General features: G+C 50.3%; 1 protein-coding gene and 1 long non-coding RNA gene across 6 annotated transcripts; both read left to right on the forward strand.

Moving 5' to 3' along the window:
• Positions 1–140: 140 nt before the first annotated feature.
• On the forward strand, positions 141–12,418 carry ZNF772 (zinc finger protein 772). 4 transcript variants are annotated; one of them, XM_042970686.1, is made up of 6 exons: positions 141–309; positions 5,207–5,396; positions 6,006–6,044; positions 7,382–7,508; positions 7,866–7,973; positions 8,566–12,418. In XM_042970686.1, the coding sequence occupies exons 2-6, from the start codon at positions 5,319–5,321 to the stop codon at positions 9,708–9,710; spliced, it is 1,497 nt and encodes a 498-aa protein (XP_042826620.1). In that variant the 5' UTR covers positions 141–309; positions 5,207–5,318; the 3' UTR covers positions 9,711–12,418. The 4 variants fall into 4 exon arrangements, with proteins under 4 accessions (XP_042826620.1, XP_007089588.2, XP_007089589.2 ...); XM_007089526.3 differs by lacking the exon at positions 141–309 and having other exon boundaries at positions 5,183–5,396; XM_007089527.3 differs by lacking the exon at positions 141–309 and having other exon boundaries at positions 5,183–5,396; positions 7,388–7,508.
• A 3,078-nt stretch (positions 12,419–15,496) lies between these two features.
• Positions 15,497–21,787, forward strand: LOC122234385. Of its 2 annotated transcripts, XR_006212167.1 has the most exons (6): positions 15,497–15,584; positions 15,716–15,837; positions 16,953–18,818; positions 19,147–19,254; positions 19,343–19,460; positions 20,479–21,787. It is a non-coding gene; the product is annotated as an uncharacterized LOC122234385 (long non-coding RNA). The 2 variants fall into 2 exon arrangements; XR_006212168.1 differs by lacking the exon at positions 16,953–18,818.
• The last annotated feature ends 103 nt before the right edge of the window (positions 21,788–21,890 follow it).

The raw sequence follows: 21,890 nt of genomic DNA on the forward strand, positions 1-21,890 counted from the left end.
CGCCCAGCGCGTGCCCCACGCGGGGAAACGCCAGTTTTCATTGGCCGAGCGTGAATGCCGCGGGGCGCAGCGCCTCCTGGGTAATGTAGTTTCCACCGCCCCACCGGGGAGGCAGCGGCCAAGGCCCAGAGAGCTGGCTGGAGAAATCTGGGTCAAGAACTGTCCCAGACTCTCCAACAGAGGCTATCCTAAATTGTAGCTGGGCCTGGATTTCAGTTTCCCCGAGCATCCGGTGCCACAGGCGTTCCTCCTCGTGAAGGACTGAAAGCGACTCTCACAGTAAAGCGGTTTCCTCGGAATGAACCAATGGTACATTACCAGACTTCCCTTGCCAAGGGGATGCCCGATATCAAAGACAGCGAAGGTGAAGCAACGCCTGTTGTGTGAGGAGAAATGGCTTAGTTCTGAACGTAGGTGGGGAGGTAGTCGGGGATCCCAGGTGTTCACCTTCCTGCCTCACCCCACACATCTGTGTGTGTCTCCCCACCCCAACCCCCTTTGTAATGTTTTTTAAAATTTATTTATTGAGAGAGAGAGCATAAGCAGGGGAGGGGCAGAGGGGGGGCGGGGACAGAGCATCCGAAGCGGGCTCTGTGCTGACAAGCTGACAGCATGAGCTTGATGTGGGGCTGGAACTCACCAACCAGGAGACCATGACCTAAGCTGAAGCCAGATGCCTAACCTACTGAGCCACCCACATGCCCGCCCTTTCCCTTTTTAAGGGCCCAACATTGGTGTTCAAGTAGGACAATAGGCTTCAAACCCATAAGCCAACACTCCTCTCACTCCCAGATTTCTCCCCTTCATCCCTTTCTATTCCGTGTTCCCACTGCCCTTTGATTTCCACAGACAAAGCAAACTCCCTGCGGGTAGGAAGGATGCTGAACTATTACTGACACCAGGCAGCACTGGTAAAAGAAACACTACCAGTTTAGTATGTGGACTCCCGGCACCTCCCTCACCGCTGGTTCCATTTCTTTGGAGCCAGTCTTCATTTCCCCAATTCTTCTCCTGTCCCTATCTGTGGGCTGAGCAGTGACTAAATCCATCACTGCCTTGGAATCACTCGTGAGAACAAAAGATGATGAAGCATTCTCTCCTTCCTGTGACTTTCTGGAAGTAGGTGTTAAGTGCTAGGTGATTCTGGAAAGGAATTTAGAGTCAATATCGGAGTTGAGAACAGGAAATGATAGAGACTCAAGTGGCACTAGTTATTAAATCAGGCCACAATGTGGCATGTGACTCTAGACTATCATTTAGGGAAATATACATAAGTGGTAAACTATAAAGATATCAATAGCATGATAATCAAAATGTCAGATGAACTCTAGGGAGACTCAGGGTCATGTAAAGGGAGCAAGGGACAAGGAATGCCTAAGAAACATTATATATTCTGTTTTACATTGGGTGATAGTTTTATAGGTGTGGTCTTTATGAAAGAAAAGACACGGGGCTCCTGGGTGACTCAGTCCATGAAGCATCCAACTCTTGGTCTTGGCTCAGGTCATGATCTCATGGTTTGTGAGATCAAACCCCACGTTGGGCTCTGTGCTAACAGCATGGAGCCTGCTTGGGATTCTCCCTCTTTCTCTGCCCCTCCGTGGCTCTCTCTCTCTCTCTCTCACACACACACACACTCTGTCTCAAAAATAAATAAATAAACTTAAAAAAGAAAGCATGAAGGGCACCTGGGTGGCTCAGTCTGTTGAGGGTTGACTGTCCAACTCTTGATTTTGGCTCAGGTGATGATCCCAAGGTCATGGGATGGAGCCCCACATCGAGCTCCCACTCAACATGGAGTGTGCTTAAGATTGTCTCCCCCTCTGCCCCTCTCCCTGCTCCCTAAAAAAAAAAAAGAAAAGAAAAAGCACAATTTGTACATCTCTTATTAACACTCAACTGAATGTATAGCAGTTTTTAAAGTAAAGAAAGAGAAAAGGCTATGTAGATAGTTTAATTTTGTCACAGGAATAAACAAATGGGTGATCTCAACAGCCTGAAACAGCCACACAAGGATGTGGAATTTGATCACTGGATCAGTGAGGACAGAACAGGCAATTTAATCATTTAGTTTAGGTAAAATGATTATCTACTGTCTCCAAACGTAACTGGGATTAGATCTAATTAGCTGTGGTAAGACATACAGACACAGAAATTATTTTCAGAAAGGAAGAAGCCATCACTCCAATCCTTAGAAACAAGAGGCATGCCATGCAATGTAGGGCCACATGGAGAAGCACCAGGGTGGATCAGGAGGCAGAGAAGGAGAGGTGAAAGATGGCTCAGACTCTTTACTGGGGTTCTCATGGGAAGGACAAGCCAGGCAGGGTAGGTACACTGAGCAAAGCTTGGATTGGATAGTTTGAATAACTTTAGCGGACTCTGGGATATAGTCAGTAGGACTCAACAGCTGCTACTCCTTCTGGGTGAAATCTACAGTCCCATTCCTGAAAGCTGTCAATGTTTTGTTTACTTTGAAAAGGAGAAAGAGGTCTCCGCTCCCCTCAAGGAGAGCAGTAGAGCAGAGAACATAGGCTACATGTCCCGGTCGACCTCAGGTAGGCTGGGCAGGACTTTGGGGTGGGACCGAATCCAAATCTGTTTACCTGATGCGCAGCAAAGCCAATCACTGGGACATAAGATATGCAGGAGGAAAATGGGAACTATACTCTTGAACTTTAATCTTTTTTTAATGTTTTTTAAATATTTATTTATTGTTGAGAGAGACAGAGAGAGAGAGGGAGACACAGAATCCAAGCAGGCTCCAGGTTCTGAGCTGTCAGTGCAGAGCCCAACATGGGTCTCGAGTTCAAAAACCATGAGATCATGACCTGAGCTCAAGTGGGATGCTTAACTGACTGAGCCACCAGGTGCCTCCTCTTGAACTTTTCTCTATAACTCTGCCCACTTCCTTGTCTTCCTCAGAACACTATCCACGTTTCTACCTGAATCTGTGTCTCCTGAATTGCAATTCTAATTGCCAAATAAGACTCTGTTGTTTTTCATTGTCGGTGACTTCTTTCTTGGTCAACAAGTTATATTCCAAATTTTTCCTCTTCTAGCCTAAAAAAATATATGCTCTGATCCTATTTATCATATTTAAGCTAAAAATCACAAATATCTATTTGATACATTAATACATTTGAGTTGTGAAAATTAGTTAATGGGAAACCTCACTAAAAGGAGTCAAGAGGTTTCCACAGGGGGAGCTCTCACTCTCTCTCTCACTTGTAGTCAATTGCAGACCCAAAAGGAAGAGATGGACTTGACCTTACCTGGACTAGACTTTGCATATTGATACTCTACTACTCCAACTAAAGGTAGAGATACTTTTCTCATCCCCTCAGGCAACAGCTCAGCCAATAAAGGTACCACACTATTAATCCCAGTTTACCCCAATGGAGTTGTAGTTCATAACAGCCTTCCCAACTTTCCTCTTTTTGCCCTGTGAAATTGTGTCTCTCCTTCGTTCCCCAGACTCACCTACAGTTTTACTGCAGCTTATTTGTCCTGGATTGGAATTCTCTTTTCCCAAATCAACCCATCTTTTGCTGGTAAAATAACTGGCAGCTTCTATTTTTAAAGTTAACAGAATTACAAATGCATTTTCTTCCCATTTAAAAATATAAGGGATTTAGAACATTAAGCAAATAGCTTTCTCTCAGTGAGTATCTGGAGGAATGCATGGGAATTCCATCATTTTAACTCCACAGGGGGATATGTTCACATTTTGCATAGATAATGAACATTTGTTTTATTTTTTTTTAATTTTTTTAACGTTTTATTTTTATTTTTGAGACAGGGAGAGACAGAGCATGAACAGGGGAGGGTCAGAGAGAGGGAGACACAGAATCCGAAACAGGCTCCAGGCTCCGAGCCATCAGCACAGAGCCCAACACGGGGCTCGAACTCATGGACCGCGAGATCATGACCTGAGCCCAAGTCGACCGCTTAACCGACTGAGCCACCCAGGCGCCCCTGAGCATTTGTTTTAATCAAAAGATGCACATCTCTCTCGATCCTCGTTCCTTCTCTCATTGCAGACCTTCCATCTGAGATCAAGCTTTTTTGGACTTGAATATTTTGTTTAGAAATTTATTGCTTGTGGGTTTGTTTTCCATTACATGAATCACTTTGGGCCTCAAATATTCTTATGTCACACTCACTTAAACGACATTTTTTACTGTGTATCCAAATTTAACATTTATTTATTATTGAGACACAGAGAGACACAGAATGTGACCAAGGGAGGGGCACAGAGAGGGGGAGACACAGAATCCGAAGCAGGCTCCAGGCTCTGAGCTGTCAGCACAGAGCCCCAAGCAGGGCTCGAACTCACAAACCGTGAGATCATGACCTGAGCTGAAGTCGGACGGACGCTTAACTGACTGAGCCACCCAGGTGCCCCTATACAAATTTAGTTCTGTGGCTAATTCCTACGCACAGAAGCTGTTCTTCTTGCCCTCCTAACTGCCAATGACATTTGCTAAATCGCCTTTCTCTCAGACATTTGTAAGATACCAAAATGGAATTGAATACATCTCTGTATACAGAGTAAGAAATACCTTGTAAAAAAAAAAAAAAGTATTAGACCTGTGTTCGACACAATCACTGATTATACAGGCAGGAGGAATGATTTCTGAGGCAACCAGAGACACAAATATTGCCCGCGTGCTTCAGCGGCGCCCAATATCCCTCTGCCTGTTGCACATCCTGGCCCTGTCTGGAGTCTTTCCTTCTCTAGTTTCTGACCCAAAATGCTGGGTCTCACAAAACTAACTCTAGAACTGCAGGCTACAAGTGTTAGCTTCCAGCTCTAAAAATATGAGTGACATTAGCATACAAGGTGTCCATCTGAGTTTTGGGTGAGCATTCTATGCCTAAAGAGAATATCTCCAAACATGTGTGGCAGACTACACTGATGGGAAATATGGTAACGGCTCCTTTAAGGGAAAGCGACCTCAAGATGACGCAATTTCTAGGCGCCACCAGCTCTATGGAGGCCTCTGCTTTGGAGGTGGCGCGGATGCTCCTTTCCAGTGTAGCTGCTGCCGAAACTGAAACTACGTTACCCAGGAGCCTCCGTGGTGCCGGGCCAATGAATGCCTGGGAAAGTGGCGTTTCCGTTGGTGCGTGAGACGTCAGGGTGGGACTTCCGTTCCCTTCCAGAGCGGACATTTTGTTTGCTTTTGGATTAACCCACCAGGTTGGTCCATCTCGCAGAGAGGTGACACGAGAGGGAAAACACTGGAGGAGGCGTTGTCTCCCCTGAGCTGAGGCGGGCCTGAGGGTCACGTCCTCGCACCCGCCGATCGTTAATGACCCTCTCCTCTCCCTGCGCCTTCTCGGGTCCGCAGGTTCGGGTGGAGGCGGCCCCACTGACGGACGAGGCGCAGGTGGGTGCTGCGCTCTCGGGCCCTCCCCCGACTTCCCTTTCTGAACCCGAGCTCGAATGAGGGCTGCTTCAGGTCCCTGCAGGTTAGGCCCCTGTGTCCAGACAGCAGGGGCGGTTGGGTCCCGTTTCTGACAGCCGGTGTGTGGGGTGTGGAAGGACGATACAGGGAGGGCCCAGCATGTGCGAAGGCTCGGAGGAGCGACAGCCGGAGGCTGCGGGATACCTGGGGCCGTTGGTTTGTGAAAGGGTCAGGGAGTGTGAGGAGTTACACTTGCAGCGACATTCAGAGGGGCTGTGCCTTCATTCTCAGCGCCCCGGGAGCCATGCAAGGTTCTAACGGGAGGGACGCGATCTGAAGGTTTTCAAAGTATTTCATAGACTGATTATGGAACAAACTTGGGGTGGAGGTCAGGAGATGATGAGGACAGTGAGGCACAGACAGACAGATCTAGTCCGGGTTTACACAGCTGTTAGGTGGCCCTAAAGACTGAGGCACAGAGCGGGGACAGTCAGCCCCAGGTCTTTGTGTTGGGGCAGGAGTAGGGGGGAGCCGTGAGCTTTTGGGGCTCCTTCGTGGTTTCTTGTCTCTCACAGCCTCCTCTTCCCACAGGTTCCCACGACCTCAGAAGTAATTATGGACCCTGTGCAGGTGAGGGAAGGGTGTCTGTGCTCTCGATCCCACCCCATCCACATGGTCTCCAGGATTGTGGTGTCCTACGACACTTTGCTTACACTGCCCCAGCGCATGAGTCTGAGGACCCTGGAGAAATCCTCAGCCCCGAGTTATAGGTCCAGGCCAGGGGTTATATGGGAGGGTTCCTATATGGGGTGACTGTTAGAACATTGTTCCAGGTACCGGGAACCAACAGGGAGGAGAGACTGAGATGACAGGTTTCAAGAAACTGCAGGTCTCCACCACGTGCGGTAGGAATCAGGAGCAGGTGGGCAGGAGTCCGGTCTGAGATGGCCCGCTGACAGGCTGGGCCTCCGTTCTGAGGGTTGTGTAGCCGTGGGGTAGGAGCAGAGGAGGGAGGTGATCTGATCCAGGTTTTAGCAGGCCCCCTCTGGATGCCAGGTGGAGAACAGACTGTGTGTGGTGAGGGTACAGGGAGCTGTGGTAGCCACGAGGAGACCAGGGAGGAGGGCGCTGCAGCATTCTAGGTGAGTGGTAGTAATGGATGGGCCACGGGGGAGCTGTGTAGATGGGAGAAGTATTGGATCAGAGTTTTTGAAGTGAGAGAGAGAACCCTGAGGCTTTAGGTCTTATCACCTGGAAGGGTAGATGTTCCATCAGCCAAGATGGGCATGTCAGTGATAGACGTAACTCAGATCGGATTTCAGGATTTTATTTGTGGCCTGGTGACGAGGCTTAACGTGTGCCAGAGAACACTGAGTGGAGGTGTCAGGTGAGCTGCTGAAGACGGGACTGGACTTCGGTGGAGGGCGTTAGGATGGAGACATCTAGGGAATAGAAGCGGGTGTGTAGGTGGGCTTGAGAGGAGGAATTTGCACAACAGTGTGGTTAGCGAGCCAGGAAAGTAATGGTGGAGGCCAGTGTCTGGGTGGGGGGCCACAGCTGTGAGAGACCCTATGAATAGTGTGCGTGTAGAAAAGAGTGTGAACCGCTGGCTCCTGGGCCCTGGTACTGGGGACTTAGAGGACAAAGGTGAGTCCAGCTTTGGTTGTCCGGTAGCATGATGGTAGCAGCCGCAGGAGAACTAGCTGGCGGGAGGTGGGGGAGGGGACTGCAGCTCCACAGACCAGGCCCAGAGCTTCAATGGTGCCTCTCTGACCACCTGCCTGTTGCTGCCCTGGGGACTCAACGGGACTTTAGGAGAGAGCAGGCACCTTTGGCACCCAGTCCCCGTTACTTCCTCTGAGTTGAGGAATTAGGTAGGAAGGAACTTGGGGGAGATCTGTGGGGGCCTAGATGCGTGTCCTCGGGAGAGAGGCTGCTCATGGACTTGGCTCTCGCCATTGTGGCAGGGGCAGGTGAACTTTGAGGACGTGGCCGTGTACTTCTCCCGGGAGGAGTGGGGGCTCCTTGATGAGGCTCAGAGGCTCCTGTACCGCGATGTGATGCTGGAGAACTTGGCACTTACGGCCTCGCTGGGTAAGGCCCCCCACACCCACCCCAGTGTTCTGGACTGGGCTCTGCCGCTCCCCTGTTCCCCAAGGGCGTCTAGCTCTTCCCGTATCAGAGATTGTCCTCTCTCTGACTGAGTACCCCTCTCCAGATCCAAGCACCCCTGTGTTCCAGTTTCTACCTGCTTCCTCTAGCTGATGTTTCCAGTAGCCTGCCTGGGCCAGGAACTGCAGGGACCAGTGTGGTCACCACTAGCCGAGCCCATTGAGCTATTCTTAGTAAGACCCTACTTTGAGGTTATTTTTATAATATTTAGTTTTCTTCTCTGAGTGGTGGGTTACCCAGACCAGTGCTGGCCATTTACCTGTCTCATCTTCTTCTTAGGATATGAATCTTCCGTGTCCCTCGGGGTTGCCTCACTGGAGCTGGGCGGCAGGCCCTGGGTGTCTGACTGGGCAGACGTTACTCCAGCCAGGACCAGAGAGGCTCAGGGTGGGTGTGGCCCTGGGGAGTGGGAGCGGGGAAGGATGTGGTGTCAGGGCTGGGTTCTGGTCATTCCCTACCCTCTCTTCCCACGTTTGTTTCTTTCTGTTTTTGGTTTCCCACGTACACACTTGTCTTATGCTCTGAACTTTGACCTCTGTCTGTTCACCACCTGTGTCTCCATATCTCACCTGTTCCTCTGCACTGCTCCTCAACGTTGGCCTATACTTAGTGGTTATGAGATGTGCACATACGCCAAATAGTCCTTAAATATCAGGTGTTCAGTGGTAGCTATTCGGTAGACACACCTTCTACACAGCTCTCACTGTCCCCAGCAGCCAAAGCCTCACTGAAACCCTGAAATGCTCTTCCTGGCTTGTACCCTGCATTTGTGTTCTGTCCCAGCCAAGGCCTCTTCTATCCTATGATCTTTAGATGCTAACTACTGGTTAGGAGCTCTTTATTCGTCTGGAGCTTGGGCCTCTTGTTCTGACAGCAGTCCTATGACCTTGATCTTATTTCTGTTAGACACACATTTGTAATGAGGCTGCCCTTCCCATCAGTGTCCGTTTGCACTTCACCAGCATTTGTCTGCTTTCAGGTTCTCGGCATGGAACGGAGGACGAGGAGACAGCTGTTGAGCAGAACATTTCTGTGGGTGTGTCACAGGTCAGGACTCCCAAGGCAGGCCCTTCTACCCAGAAGGCCCACCCCTGTGAGACTTGTGGCCCACTCTTGAAAGACATTTTGCACTTGGCTGAGCCCCAGGGAACACACCCTGGGCAGAAATCATACACATGTGGGGCATGTGGGAAACAGTTCTGGTTCAGTGCAAACCTTCAGCACCAGAAGCAGCACAGTGGAGGGGAACCCTTCAGAGGGAACGAGGGCGGCACCTTGCTTGTGGACAGCTGCCCTGTCGAACCATTGGAGATGCCTTTTATGACCGGGAAGGGTTATAAGGACTTCCCAACTAGCTCAAGCATTTTCCAGCACTGTGCCCCTCATAGCAGTTGGAAGCCAAACAGTAACGCCAAATGTGCGGAGGCCTTTCACAGTGGACAAAGGCATTACGAGTGCAGCGAATGTGGGAAGGTCTTCAGCCGCAAAGACTCACTTGTCCAGCATCAGAGAGTCCACACTGGAGAAAGGCCTTATGAGTGCAGCGAATGTGGGAAAACCTTCAGCCGCAAACCCATACTTGCTCAGCACCAGAGAATCCACACTGGAGAAATGCCATATGAGTGTGGCATATGTGGGAAAGTTTTCAATCACAGCTCCAACCTTATTGTACACCAGAGAGTCCACACTGGAGCAAGGCCTTACAAGTGCAGCGAGTGTGGGAAAGCCTACAGCCACAAATCCACACTTGTTCAGCATGAGAGCATACACACTGGAGAAAGGCCTTACGAGTGCAGCGAATGTGGGAAATACTTCGGTCACAAATACAGACTCATTAAACACTGGAGCGTCCATACTGGGGCAAGGCCCTATGAGTGCATTGCCTGCGGGAAGTTCTTTAGCCAGAGCTCTGACCTTATTGCGCACCAGAGAGTTCACAATGGTGAAAAGCCCTATGTGTGCAGCGACTGTGGAAAAGCCTTTAGCCACAAACATGTACTTGTTCAGCATCATAGAATTCACACTGGAGAAAGGCCATATAAGTGCAGTGAGTGCGGGAAGGCCTTCAGGCAAAGAGCTTCCCTCATCCGACATTGGAAAGTTCACACTGGAGAAAGGCCTTAGTATAGTAGGGAGTATACCGTTTCCTTGTGCAACATAGCAACTGACACTAAAGAGAAGCTCTGAGATTAGCCTTCCGTGAGTAGCCATCAGCTGGAAGTTGAACCTCATACGTTTAAACATCCACCCTGGGGAGGTTGAGTCAGAAGCTTTCTGGTACAGTGTTGTACTTTATAACATGCCCAGGACCTTTGCCAGAATTCTGTGGCCACCAGTGTCTCTGAAGAAAAACCAGCCGTGTATGGAAGGGCAGAGTCCCACATTGCACAAGTCACCCCGACGTGCTCTGATAGGCAGATCTCTGCTGCTCCTCCCTTTCCTAGAGGGAATCCTCAGTAGTAGAGCCCATTAAAAATCCTCACTCCTTCCTGCCTTTGCCTCCCTCAGCTGGTTTAAGCAAGGACGTGACTCAGTTTTGGTCATAAGCTTGCAAGCTTTGTTCTGCTGGCTGTTTGCAGAGAGGGTTTCCATTTTTCATGGACTTTGTTAGTCCCATTTTGCACTTAACGATGGATTTATCCAGTCTCCAGGTCACCTACTTTGGGAATTGCCTGCCTCACACTGTTCTGTTTTTGCAAGCAATACCTTAGTTTTCCAACTACCTTTAGTCTTAGGGACTCTGTTCACTCTGTGGGTTGTACTGAGAACAGGATTGGGCTCTGCCGGCATGAAGGGAGGAACAGGTTTTGTGAGAACTCCAAATGCGTCTCAGTGGTGGTAGCAGAATGGCAAAGAACAGCTCTCGTTTTAGTTTTAGTCTAACTTGCATCACTGCTCAAGGCTGTCTGTGAAAGAATACTGATCTTGGTGGGTCTAATATTTTGGCCTGTGTTCCAAGATTATTTGTGTAATCAAGGTCACCCCGAGTAGTGGGCAGTTGTTGTGACAGTCTCTGGTGTTCTGGGAGCAGTTTGAATTGATTCCCTTGTTCCAGAGGGATGTTTTATGTTCCCATATTTTCTTGAGGAGAACTTGGCCCCTTGAGACCTGCGAATGGCCCTGAAATCTACTATTAGTAGGAAGATGTCCCTGTCCCCTAAAAAGACTAGGTAGGAATCCTGATTGGTACGGGGACACTGATTAATAGGGAATTGGGAGCAAACTGTAGGGAATGGGACTCTTGTAAAGGTATATCCACATGTTTCCATCACTGTGGCTTCGGTATGAGGGCTTATGGAAATTCTCAGGATTCCCGTATTTGTGTCTCTTACGGCTACTGTCCCTGTCAGCGACCTACATTTTCTGCAATAAACTGTACTTATTTATAGTATACAATTCGGTTAGTTTTGATAACATGTTTGCATCTGTGAAAGCAAAGTTTTCTGATTTGCCCTCCAATCCCTCTCCTCCTTACCCATTCCTAGGCAACCACCCATCTTGCTTTCTGTCAATGCAGATTTTATTTCCTAGGATTTTATATGGAAACATATACGTCTACAGGTAACACTTTAATATGTGCTCTTGTGCATATGGCTTTATTTAACTCTGCATAATTATTTTTGTCGTTCCTTAGTCTTTTTCTAGAAGTAATTTTTTTCTTTTTCAGGAAGTGACTTATTCTATAGGTAACACAGACTAATCCTGGTATAAGTAGAAGGGGGCCCCTTGACAGAATACAAGGAGGTAGGGATTTCAGAGTCTCTTGTATGTTGGTTACCACAATCATAGTTTTTTTTTTTTTTCTTTACATTTTTAGTCTTTTAATGATTAATTACATTGACTAATTTTCAAAAGCTGAACCCACTTTACATTTCTACAGTGAGCCCCATTTGGTCACAATGTATTCTTTTTATGTATTGTTGCATTTATTTGTTGTGTTTCTCTTCGTAAGGATTTTTGCATCTATGCTCATGAGGGATGTTAGTCTCTAATTTTCCCTCATGCCTGGGTTTAGTTGGTATCACCATAATGCTGCCTTTACACATTAAGTTGGTTAAGTATTCCCTGATTTTTAATTTTCTGGAACAGTTTTTGAAGAATTGGTATTGTTTCTTTCTTTTGTAGAATTCACCAGAGAATTAACTGGGCCTGGAGTTTATGGGAAGATTTACAACTACAAAGTTAATTTTCATAGTGGATATAGATATAGAAGTTACCTTTTTGCCCCTAGAGTGAGGATTAGTGATTTGTGTCATTCAAGGAATTCAGTTTATTCAAGTAGTCAAACCTTTCAAACTATTCTCATTATTTTAGTACCTATAGAATCTTAAGTGATGCCACCTGTCTTACTCCTATGTTAACCTTAAAAATAAAACTTCTAGTTATTTTACCAGCAGAAAATGGGTTTATTTAGGAAGAGCTCAGAATTGCAATCCAGGACGAGCAAGTTTCAGCAAAACCAGGGGCAAGTCTAGAGAACAGAGATGAGAAATGCTTTTTTTTATTGAGGAAAGGGGAAGTTGGGAAGGGCTTTCATACACTGAAAGACCATTGGAGTAAACTGCAAGTTGTAAGTATAGTGGCTTCTCACTGGCTGAGCTGTTGCCATCTCTCATTGGCTGGGTTGTTGCCAGGGGAGGAAGAGATCTTCCGCCTGCTGAGATCACGAAGTCGCATGGGCTCAAGCTTAGTGGATTTTGCCAGTATCAGTTGAGGATCTTGCCCATAAAGAGGATGGTAGCTGATACAATAGGAACGAAACGATTAGCTCTCCAGAGTCTGCTATAGTGCTGTCAGAGACAACGAATAAAAGATGTCACATGGTCTCTTAATTCCCCTGGTTGGCTCTTGTGATTATTGCTGTAAAATTCTAGAATGATTCACCCCTTTTTGGGAGAAAGTGTGGCATGATTCTTCTCTAAGAAATCTCAACCCAATAAATGAATAGGGGCAGAGTAAGGAGAAAAAGAGTATCTCAAAGGGCCCAGACAAAAGGGAATAGGTTCAGACCCAGGGACCAATTGGGAGTTTACTAGAGACGCCTACTGCTTGAGCCGCTCTAGTATTCTGACGCAAGGACTGCTTTGTAACAGTGGGTCCAAACACTGCAAATCTAGCTCATGTCATTGGCAGAGCTTCATTTCCAACCTGGAGAGGGGTTTCTCCAAGCTGATTGAGAGGGACAGTTGGGAAGAGCCCCTGTGGTTTCTCAGACCCCCATCACTGAGAATTAGGAAGACATTGGAAAGGCTGACTGAGGGCTGAACGCACCTGGGGTACTTGAATTTGTAGCAATCTTTATTTATTATTTTTTTTTGAAGCACAACTAAGAGTTCATGGCACCCACCCACCCCCGATTATCAGCAGTGCTTAAAAGTGTCCAAATTCCCCTCTCTCCCTCCAGGATCAAAGCTCTCAGACACCAGGGAACACTACCTTTGCTTACCTGTACCATGACCCCAAGATCTGACCCTTCTCTCTCTCATGAACTCTGGATATGTTCAGAGCAGCAGAATTGTTTCATCATGCCCCTGTGTCTTCATGTATATTTACCACACTTAACGATGAGCCCTTCCCCAGGCAATGTAGGACCCAGAGCTCTGTCCACATCCTCCCGCTCTCCAGAACACAGTGCTTAATGGGGAGAAAGGACGGGGGTCTTTTTTTTTTTTTTTTTTAAGATTTTGCCTTTTAAAAAAATATTTTCTAATGTTTTTATTTTTGAGGGAGAGCATGAATGGGGGAGGGGCAGAGAGAGAGGGAGACAGAATCTAAAGCAGGCTCCAGGCTCTGAGCTGTCAGCACAGAGCTAGACTCGGGCCTGAACCCACAAACCACCAGATCATGAGTTGAGCTGAAATCAAGAGTCGGATGCTTAACTGAGCCCCCCCCCCAGGCTCCCCAGGAGGACTTTCAAAGCACCCCAATGATAGCATCTTGAGAATAAGTGTATGGTGGTACCTGGGAAGCCCACGCTTAGCTGTGGCCACGCATAGTGGTTTGCCTGTGAGAGTTCCAGGAGCTTTACGACACTTCACAAAAAATTTATGAAATTAAGCAATGAGATTTCTTCTCCATGTTTGTGTTTTGAGTTTATCGGGAACCTTGCTCAGCTATGTGTTTCATTGTGGTGGTTGTAGCTGTGATTTGGCAGCTGGAAAACTGCTGAGGTTGACTTAGAAGCCCCGTGTACTCAGGAGTAAAGCACCTGAGAAACACCAGGAGGAGGAAAGAATCCGGACTTGCCTGGCACGGCTGGAACTACAGGGTTCTCCCCAAGACTCTGGGGGAAATGCAAATCACCCAAACAATAGCTGAGCATCCACCAAAATGGCCCCCTCCCCAAACCACTCTAGGTCCACTATCCCTGAAGCCAACTCAGGCACGCCGACCCCTCCAGCAGAGTCTGTAACCACCCCCCGCCCCTCGCTCTACCCCTGCCCCCTGCCAGCTTCGCACTGACTCCTGGGCCTTCTTGGCGGCGTTTCCAAGTTAGGTTTTCTGCCACCTGCGCTTGGGTTGATTTGCTCCCGTCATGTATCCTGTGTTTACATTCAGGATTCAAACCTGGGTGAGTCTCCACGTTGTGCCAAGGTGTTCATCCAGCTCCCCGTTCTGACCAGCAGCAAAGCATCATCAAACCTGCGGGGATGGGGCCAGGATGGGGAGGGGGGGGACGGGGGACTCTCTCCAAGCCAGGTGGAAATCACCTTGTCACCCTCAGCCCATGGGGATTGTGTGATTGTGCGTGTGTATCTGCATACCAGGCTTTTGGGTGTCCCTGTGCCGTGGCTGTCTCACAAGTCTCCCCAGAGTATTTGTGCATTCATGTCTCCTCATATCTGCGAGGGCGCGTTGGCACCGCCCTCTGGGGCACAAGCCCCTGGTGCAAGCTGCACAAGCTGGCTGTGTGTCCCTTGTCTATTGCACCTGTTTTCTGCCAGGGCACAGTATAATGCGTGTGTGTGGCTTGTTGAAGGGCACCAGCACGCCTCGCTGGTCATGCAGGGTCCCTGGGATGTATGTAGGGGCTTCCGGGTTCTGCTGAGGGGTGTCCTAATCTCACACGTGTCACACTCCATGTATCTCCAGGAGTGTCACATTGCACAACTGTCCACCTGGCATAGACCTGAAATACCCGTCTCACAAATACCTACTTTACAAGAAATACAGAGGAAGGTGTGTAGGAGTAAAAGCAAATTAAGGAGAAACCCTGGGCGCCTGGGTGGCTCAGTAGGTTGAGTGTGGGACTTCCGCTCAGGTCATGGTATCATAGTGCACGGGTTCGAGCCCCTCATCAGGTTCTGTGCTGACAGCTCAGAGTCTGGAGCCTGCTTCCGATGCTGTCTCCCCCTCTCTCTGTGCCTCCCCTGCTTGTGCATCTCTCCCTCCCTCTCTCAAAAGTAAATAAATAAATATTAAAATTTAGGGAAAAAAAAGAAACCAATTCTCCTTGGTATAAAAAAAGGGAAGAGACTTCCCTAGTCTTCCCTTAGAGCATTGTAAGGGTTAAATTGTAGGGTAGGGCTAACAGGTAGCTTGAAAAATAACAGCTTTGTTCTGACACTGAAGGTCAAGAGATAACAGCCTTGCTTTACTCTTGTAAATTATGCTTCATACTCTTGTAAATCAGTCTTCACCAAGAAGGAAACAAAAGCTCAAAGAAAAGAGCATCAGAGGCAAGGTCAAGGAGATCCACTGGTTGCAACCAAGCGGCAGAAAGTCTAAAATAATCACCTCATCTGGCAACTGTTTCTAACTCATCTGGGAACTGTTTCTCTGTTCTGTTCCCAGGTGATGATAAAACGATGTGATCGGCCATAAAAACTCTGTACCCCGGCTGTTCGAGGCCGCACTCTTATCAAGAGTGTTGGTCCCGATCCATCGGCCTTGCCTCTCATTGCAATAAACTTTGTTGTGACTGTCACTGGTGCCCGTAGCATTCTGTGTCAAGAGTCGTGTGGATGCAACAGCATTTCCCTTGGCAAACTTCTAATGGTAAGTCTGAAAAGCTAAGTAAGCTTCTTGCCAGCTTTACCAGTGTGTAAAAATGTGCCCGCGGGATTTTAATTTACGGAGGTAACGGAGTGACAAGAAAGGCTAATGCCTTAACCTCTTACTACTCGCAGACCCCCTGGAAAGGAGGCGCACATCCACGCCATCCAGGGCGCACGAAGCCGGTCACATGCAGGATAAGGAAGCAGAAAGAGAGGAGCTGGGACTAGGCCAAGACGTGGTGGCCGGGAAGGAGGTAGGCGGGAATGCCCCCTACTTGGCAGGAGGCAAAATCTCACATCGTACAGTCTACGAGTCCGAGGTGGGGAGGGCGAAGCCTGGAGGTCGAGGCGGCAGGCAGCGCGCCCTCGACGGCCGCGATCCAGATGCGTCTGGGGACGTTCGCGGCGGTTGTCGGGCGCCATCTGGTGGCTCCTCTTAGACGTTCCTCCCTCCGGAGCTCCGGCGAAATCGACAAGGGGTGGGATTTGGCGGCGGTACCCGAGGAAGGGTTCCAGGAGGCCGGGGGCGCTGGCGGGATCATCCCGGGGTCGCCGGCGCGTCGCCGCGCATCAGTTCGCCGGAGATTGAATGCGCCGTTCTAGTAGGGAGTGGCTCTTAGGCCCTCCCGGGGAAAGGGGAACGTCGACCGGCACCCGCTGGTGCGTCTCTGCCTGCGGGAACCCAGTGTGGCGCCGCGGGGGAAAGGGAGAGGGTGCCCCGCGCCTAGAGGCCGGCCCGGGACGTTCGGGGAGGCCGGGGTAAGGTGCCCGGGGCCCGGCCGCGGCTCCTCGTGGGGTCCGGTGGTCGGAGGCGCCTCCGCCGAAGTTCTCCCAAGTCCCAAATGATAGACGTGGATGCACCGGCCGCGCCCCGGGGGCCGGGGAGGGCGGACCCCGGCTGCACTTGTGCTTGCCTGGTTTCTTGCGCTCGATTTTTCGGAATCCTGCTCCGGAGGCGAGGAGCGTCACGGAACGTGCAGAGTGGCGGGGATAAGGTGCTCCGGGCCTGGCCGCGGTTCCCCACGGGGCCCGGCGGTCGGAGATGCCTCCCGGAAGTTTCTTTCAAGCCCCGGGCTTCTGTCCCGGACGGGCAGCTGCGCGTGGGGACAGACGGGAGGACGTAGCCGGCCCGCGGCGGCCCCCGCGCGTTCCGAGCGCCTCACAGACACGACCGACCGTTGAGTTGGCCAGGTGGCCCCAGGAGCTCCGGGGTTGCAGCGATGGGATCGTGTTGGGGGGCCAGTAGTTGAACCCGGGAGGCCCCCGTGATCCGTAGAGTCCTTACCCGGACCCGTAATTTTTTCACTCGAAGGCTAGTATTTTTTTTTAAATTTTAATTTTAATTTTATTTATTTATTTTTGCTGCCAGGAAAGGGCTGGTATGGCTTCCAAAGCCCGTGCTTTGAAGTGGGAGTGCGGATTAGCTCCGAAGGTTGCTTTGTGGACGGTAACGCAATTTCCTTCGCTTGGAACCCTGGGTCTCTGCGGCAGTAACCGCGCATGCGCGAGCCCCGACCTCGAGGCTGCTTCGATCCTCAGGCGCCTAAGGGCGTCCTCTGGCCCGTGTGACCCCCGCCGCAGGGACCAGGCAGCGGCCGAGGCCGGAGGCCCAAAGCAGGCCCGGAGGTGTCCGTGCAGGCTCCCCTTGGAGCTCCTCGATTCGAACTCCGTGGTGAGCCCGCTCTCCCGCGCTGGGCTCGGCTCCAACCAGACGCAAGACGGATGTTCCGGTGCGGGGAGCTGCTCCTCCCCCTCCACTAGCTCCTTCCCTGCAGGCGGGTGCGCGGTGCGCAGGCAGGGATGCGGAACCCGCCTGGCCTCGCCCTGCTCCACGGCTCCCTTTGGGCCGGGGCCGCTGGCCCCGCGGACACTCCTTCCTTCTCCGCGGCTTCGTAAGCGGTTCTCCCCGCAGTGGAGAGGCCGTCCCTCCGCGCTGTGCGCCCCCGGATCACTCGAGGTCAGCCCCCAAGTGCGGGTTCGCCTTGGCCCCTGAGCGTCCGTCCACCCCAGTGCGCCCGAGGAGCCGGGGTGGAGTTGGGGAGTCGAGTGGGGGAGGGAGGCGCGCCCGACAGCGACGGTGGGGGTTCGAACCTGTGATGCATCCCAGCGGTGCGTCCCGGAGCAGCGCAGACTCCCAGGCCGACCAGTGGCTGCTCAAGGAGGCTTGTGCTTCCCTTCATCTCCAAGCCCCTGCCCGCGTGTCCGGGCATCTCTGCAACCCCGGCGGGCCAGGATTGGGGGAACGAACTTCTGCGATCAAGGCTCTCCCCCGACGGCCCTGCCGCCGCTCATTTCTCGAGCGGAGTAGCCCTTGCGAGGCGTCCCAGCGCCTCCCCTCGGCGTGGAGCCCCCTGGTCTCTCCGTGGGGCCGAGCACCGCTTCCCGCGTCGTGAGCCGTGCGATAGCCTCCGAGGCAGGGGCGGGTCCGACGGCGGTCCGGCGATGGGCGCGGGCACGCGTGCGGGGCTCTTTTCCGAGACCTAGGAGCCCGTCTCCAGCACCCCGAGCCCCCTGTGGGTGCCTCTCGGCAGCTCACAAATCCTCAGATCATAACCGGAGCTGAAGTTTGGACGCTTAAGCAGCTGAGCCACCCAGGCGTGCCCCCATCCTCCTTGACACCTCCGACGAACTTTCGGCCGTGGAAGCAGGTGCCTCAGAGGGTGCTCGCCAGGGGCTCCCTGGGACCCGCTGTTCTGCCGCTTTGCGCACCCCGCACTCCTGTTGGCGGATGGTCGTGCCACAGGGTGGTGGTCCTCCGGGCAAGCGCAGACATGGTGCCTCCTCCCGCGCGCCCAGCTTCCCGCGCCCACTCGAGGAACCCATCTGCTGGGAAACCAAAGATTTTGGCCGTGTTTTTGCTCTGGGAGTCGGGAGACAAGAAGGCGGTGGGAGTGGCAAGCCGAGCGGCCGCTAAAGGAATGAAAAACAACGCCAAGGAATCTGTTCAAAGCCTGGTGCCATTTCCATGAGAACTAAGCCTCGGAGAAGGCAGCGAACCCCTCGTCTCTGAGCGGTTTAATTTGGCGTCTGGCTGTAAGCTGTGACCTGCCCAGTTGCAGACCGAGGAAGGGTTCCATTCCTTCGGATAGAAGTGGTGAAGGGCCAACCCCAGAGGGGACCCAGATTACCGGGTGCGATCAGAGGGTAAACGCTGTGAAGCAAGGGCGGATCGAGGAGCAAGGAGAAAGAGGTCTCGCTGCGAAGACCCAGGTTTTGCTGCTGATCTTGAGAACGCGTGCGTAGCCTATCATATTGTCTATCATAGAGACAATAGGCCGTCTCTATTGTCTGCTGTAGTTCTAGAATAAAGTGGTTTCCTCTACCTCGGTGTGTGGGGGAGTTTCTTGAGGTGGCAGAACCCACAAGGGTTAGCACCCCTAACATATCGCAGAGTTGCAATGAGCGAGTTTTAGAATGGGGGACATCGTAGATAATTTGGCAGTAACTTCAAATTAGAATAACCAAGCTTTGTATATATTATATATATAATGCTTTATTTTTTATATTATATATATTTTATTTTTTATATCTTACATATATATTTAATTTTGTTATATACCTAGATTGGAATGTGAATGTTTTAAAGACCTTGTTAGGCCTAAAAACACCGGGAGGTGGTGGCAGCTGTTCTAACGGCCCCTGGAAGGTGTGTGCTCATTCCTTGACCCCACGTAAGTGTTCCCTTTGACACTCGATTTGGCAAATGTGGAATTTTTTTTTTGGATTTGATGAGCTTTTTCTCTCTTTATGCCGGTGAAGGAGAGGTGTCCTTCTAGAAGTTGTAGGAAGAGGAGGGGGAGATTACTGCCATATAAGGAAGTTCTATTTGATGACTGGAGACAAAGATCCTCTACAGAGGCCTTGCTGCCTTTTGAAGGTAAGTGCAGAAGTGATCTTCGGTCAAGGAGCAGGAAAGGAGGCAGGTCTTGGGGGAAAGGTAGAGGATGAGCATTCAACCCCAAAACCTGTGTCCGGGCCTGTGCCCCCATAGGGAGGGAGGGATGTGTAGATTTACCCTTATGTGAACAGACTGTTGTGACCTTTGTAATTAAGACCAGTTAATGGTGGTCTTTATACCACCAAAAATCTGCAGTAACTGTTTTCAGCAGCTTCTAGGTAGAGAAGTAATACAATTTATACTTGTTTTGGTGATGGAATAATGAAATGCATGTGTTTGTTTTCTTTAGGTTTGCTTATTTATTTTGAGGGAGAGCATGAGTTGGGGGGAGGGGGCAGAGAGAAAAAATCCCAAGGCTCTGTGCTGTCAGCCCAGGGCTGACTGTGGGGGCTTGAACTCACAAACCCTGAGACCGTGTGACCTGAGCTGAAATCAAGAGCCTGAACCACTTACGTGGGCCCCATGAAATGCATTTTGAAAAATATTATTCCAATTTTAAGAATTCAGTGACATTGATAGGATGTCCCTCAGGATCCATCTACGTAAGTTGGCTGTGGGTGGAGGTGGGGTGGATAGAAAAGACCCAAGAAGAAAACAAGGACGGAACGTTGATTAGGGTTACATCATTGTATGTAATTATATATTTAAATAAACTTCTATAATTGAGTTTTAAGTACAAAATCTTGCTTAGAGTAGGAAGTACATGTGGCAAAGTGCTTAATTCTCTGGGTTTTTGTTGTTGTTTATCGGTATCCTGGGGCAAGGAGCCCTTGTGGGGCCGACCTTAGTCTCCAGCTGTTCCCCCACCACCTGGAAGTCACATTATTTAGCACAATCTGATAGGGGGCCCCAGGCCCCAAGTAGACAAAGGCATTGTTTATCAGGCAGCGCTGTGGAAGGGGGAGAACTAAACTGATTTTGAAGTTTAAACTGATTTACTCCTTTACTGCAGGGTAGTAGTAATATTTAAAACCTGTCCTTTCCTATTCCTGTACAGTAAGTATTGCTGGGAAAACAGACCTTTACCGCCTCTCTTCTCAAAGGCAGCACATCTGGTTGGCAACTTTCACGTTCGCAGCTAGCGACGGGGAAAGGTTACGATGGCTGGACTAATGCTCCTTTCAACAGAGAACCACACTCTCAAGTGCAGGGTGTACGTGGCCAACACACGGTCAACAGCACAGATGAGGGAGGAAACACGTGTAAGAACATTTCAAACGTTTTCACTGAACGTTTTTATTGCACTAGTGAGGTCCCAATGCTTTACTTTTCATCAGCACCCACAACAAGTAGACTTGGCAAATACATACGGGTGGCACACAGTTCTCAGGGGAAATGCATGATTCGAGCAGGGGGAGATTGCACTCACACAGCTTTGAAAACCACTCCTGGAAAAGACGGAACAAATATGACCAGGCTTCTACTGGTGAGGATGCCGGCAGAACTCAGAGCAACCATTTCCCCCTTGGGAGAGCTTGGCCTGTTTCAGTTCGCTGGGGCTCAGGCCTCGCACTGCTAGGGGGATGGAGATGTACATTTGGCACAACTGTGCCTTGTGACGGCCAGGCTGGCAACAACCCCCAAACCCTATTTCGTCCTTTTTTTTAGATGAGTGGATGAGTGAATAATGGTGTCTTCCACTTGTTTAAAAAAAAAAAAAAAAATTCCAACTATTCAATGGTGATTGTCGAAGTAATTATATACTACTATGTACCTGTAAAAAGGAGCCACAGTAAGATTCCAACATGTAAAATTCTAGAGAACACAAACTAGCGAAGGTACGAAAAAAAGTGACGGTCTGCCTGGGAATCCAGGCAGAGGTTACAAGACAAAGGACCTGTGGTGGAGGACGATGGTTTCATGAGTGCACGTGCAGTAAAGTCTACCAGCAGCAGTTTTCGGTTTTCAAGTACACTTGAAGTCTATCGCATGCTGAGTGGAAATGCTTTTGCGGAAAAATCTGAACATCGGGAAAACCTTGGAAAATTGAAATCTCCCCCCCAGGACACAGCTCCGTGTCCCACCGGCCAGCAACCGCACCGGAGTTTACAAGCCACGCTCCGTGGGTCAGGAAGACCACATGCCTGCTGCCTTCATGTCTGCATTCCCAGGAGTTTGGTTTTCAACCCCCCCCCCCCCCCGCCCCCAACACCTTCTTTAACTGTAGTGCAATAGAACCCCGGCCACAGGAGCGCTGTCAGCTCTATAGGGCCTCAGAATGTCGTCCACAAGGCCCTTACCTGAAATTGGCCGTAGCCCCCAGGGCATTGGTGTAGGCATCGCAGCCCCTCCACTTTCCAAGTCCCCCCCCCCCCCCATTTCGCTGTGTCTGTACCTCACAGATGGCTCCGACCTGGTGCCTGGAATCCATGACACCAGCCCAGCAGATGTGATGGCACAGGGCTCTGT

The sequence above is a fragment of the Panthera tigris genome, chromosome E2 (assembly GCF_018350195.1).
Source record: "Panthera tigris isolate Pti1 chromosome E2, P.tigris_Pti1_mat1.1, whole genome shotgun sequence".
Lineage (NCBI taxonomy): Eukaryota > Metazoa > Chordata > Mammalia > Carnivora > Felidae > Panthera > Panthera tigris.

Bases quoted from the DNA above. Each gene is read 5' to 3' on its own strand.
- ZNF772 (XM_042970686.1), top strand. From the start codon at position 5,319: ATGACCCTCTCCTCTCCCTGCGCCTTCTCGGGTCCGCAGGTTCGGGTG. The intron at 6,045-7,381 runs GTGAGGGAAGGG...CCATTGTGGCAG, and splicing joins TAATTATGGACCCTGTGCAG to GGGCAGGTGAACTTTGAGGA. The intron at 7,974-8,565 runs GTGGGTGTGGCC...GTCTGCTTTCAG, and splicing joins CAGGACCAGAGAGGCTCAGG to GTTCTCGGCATGGAACGGAG.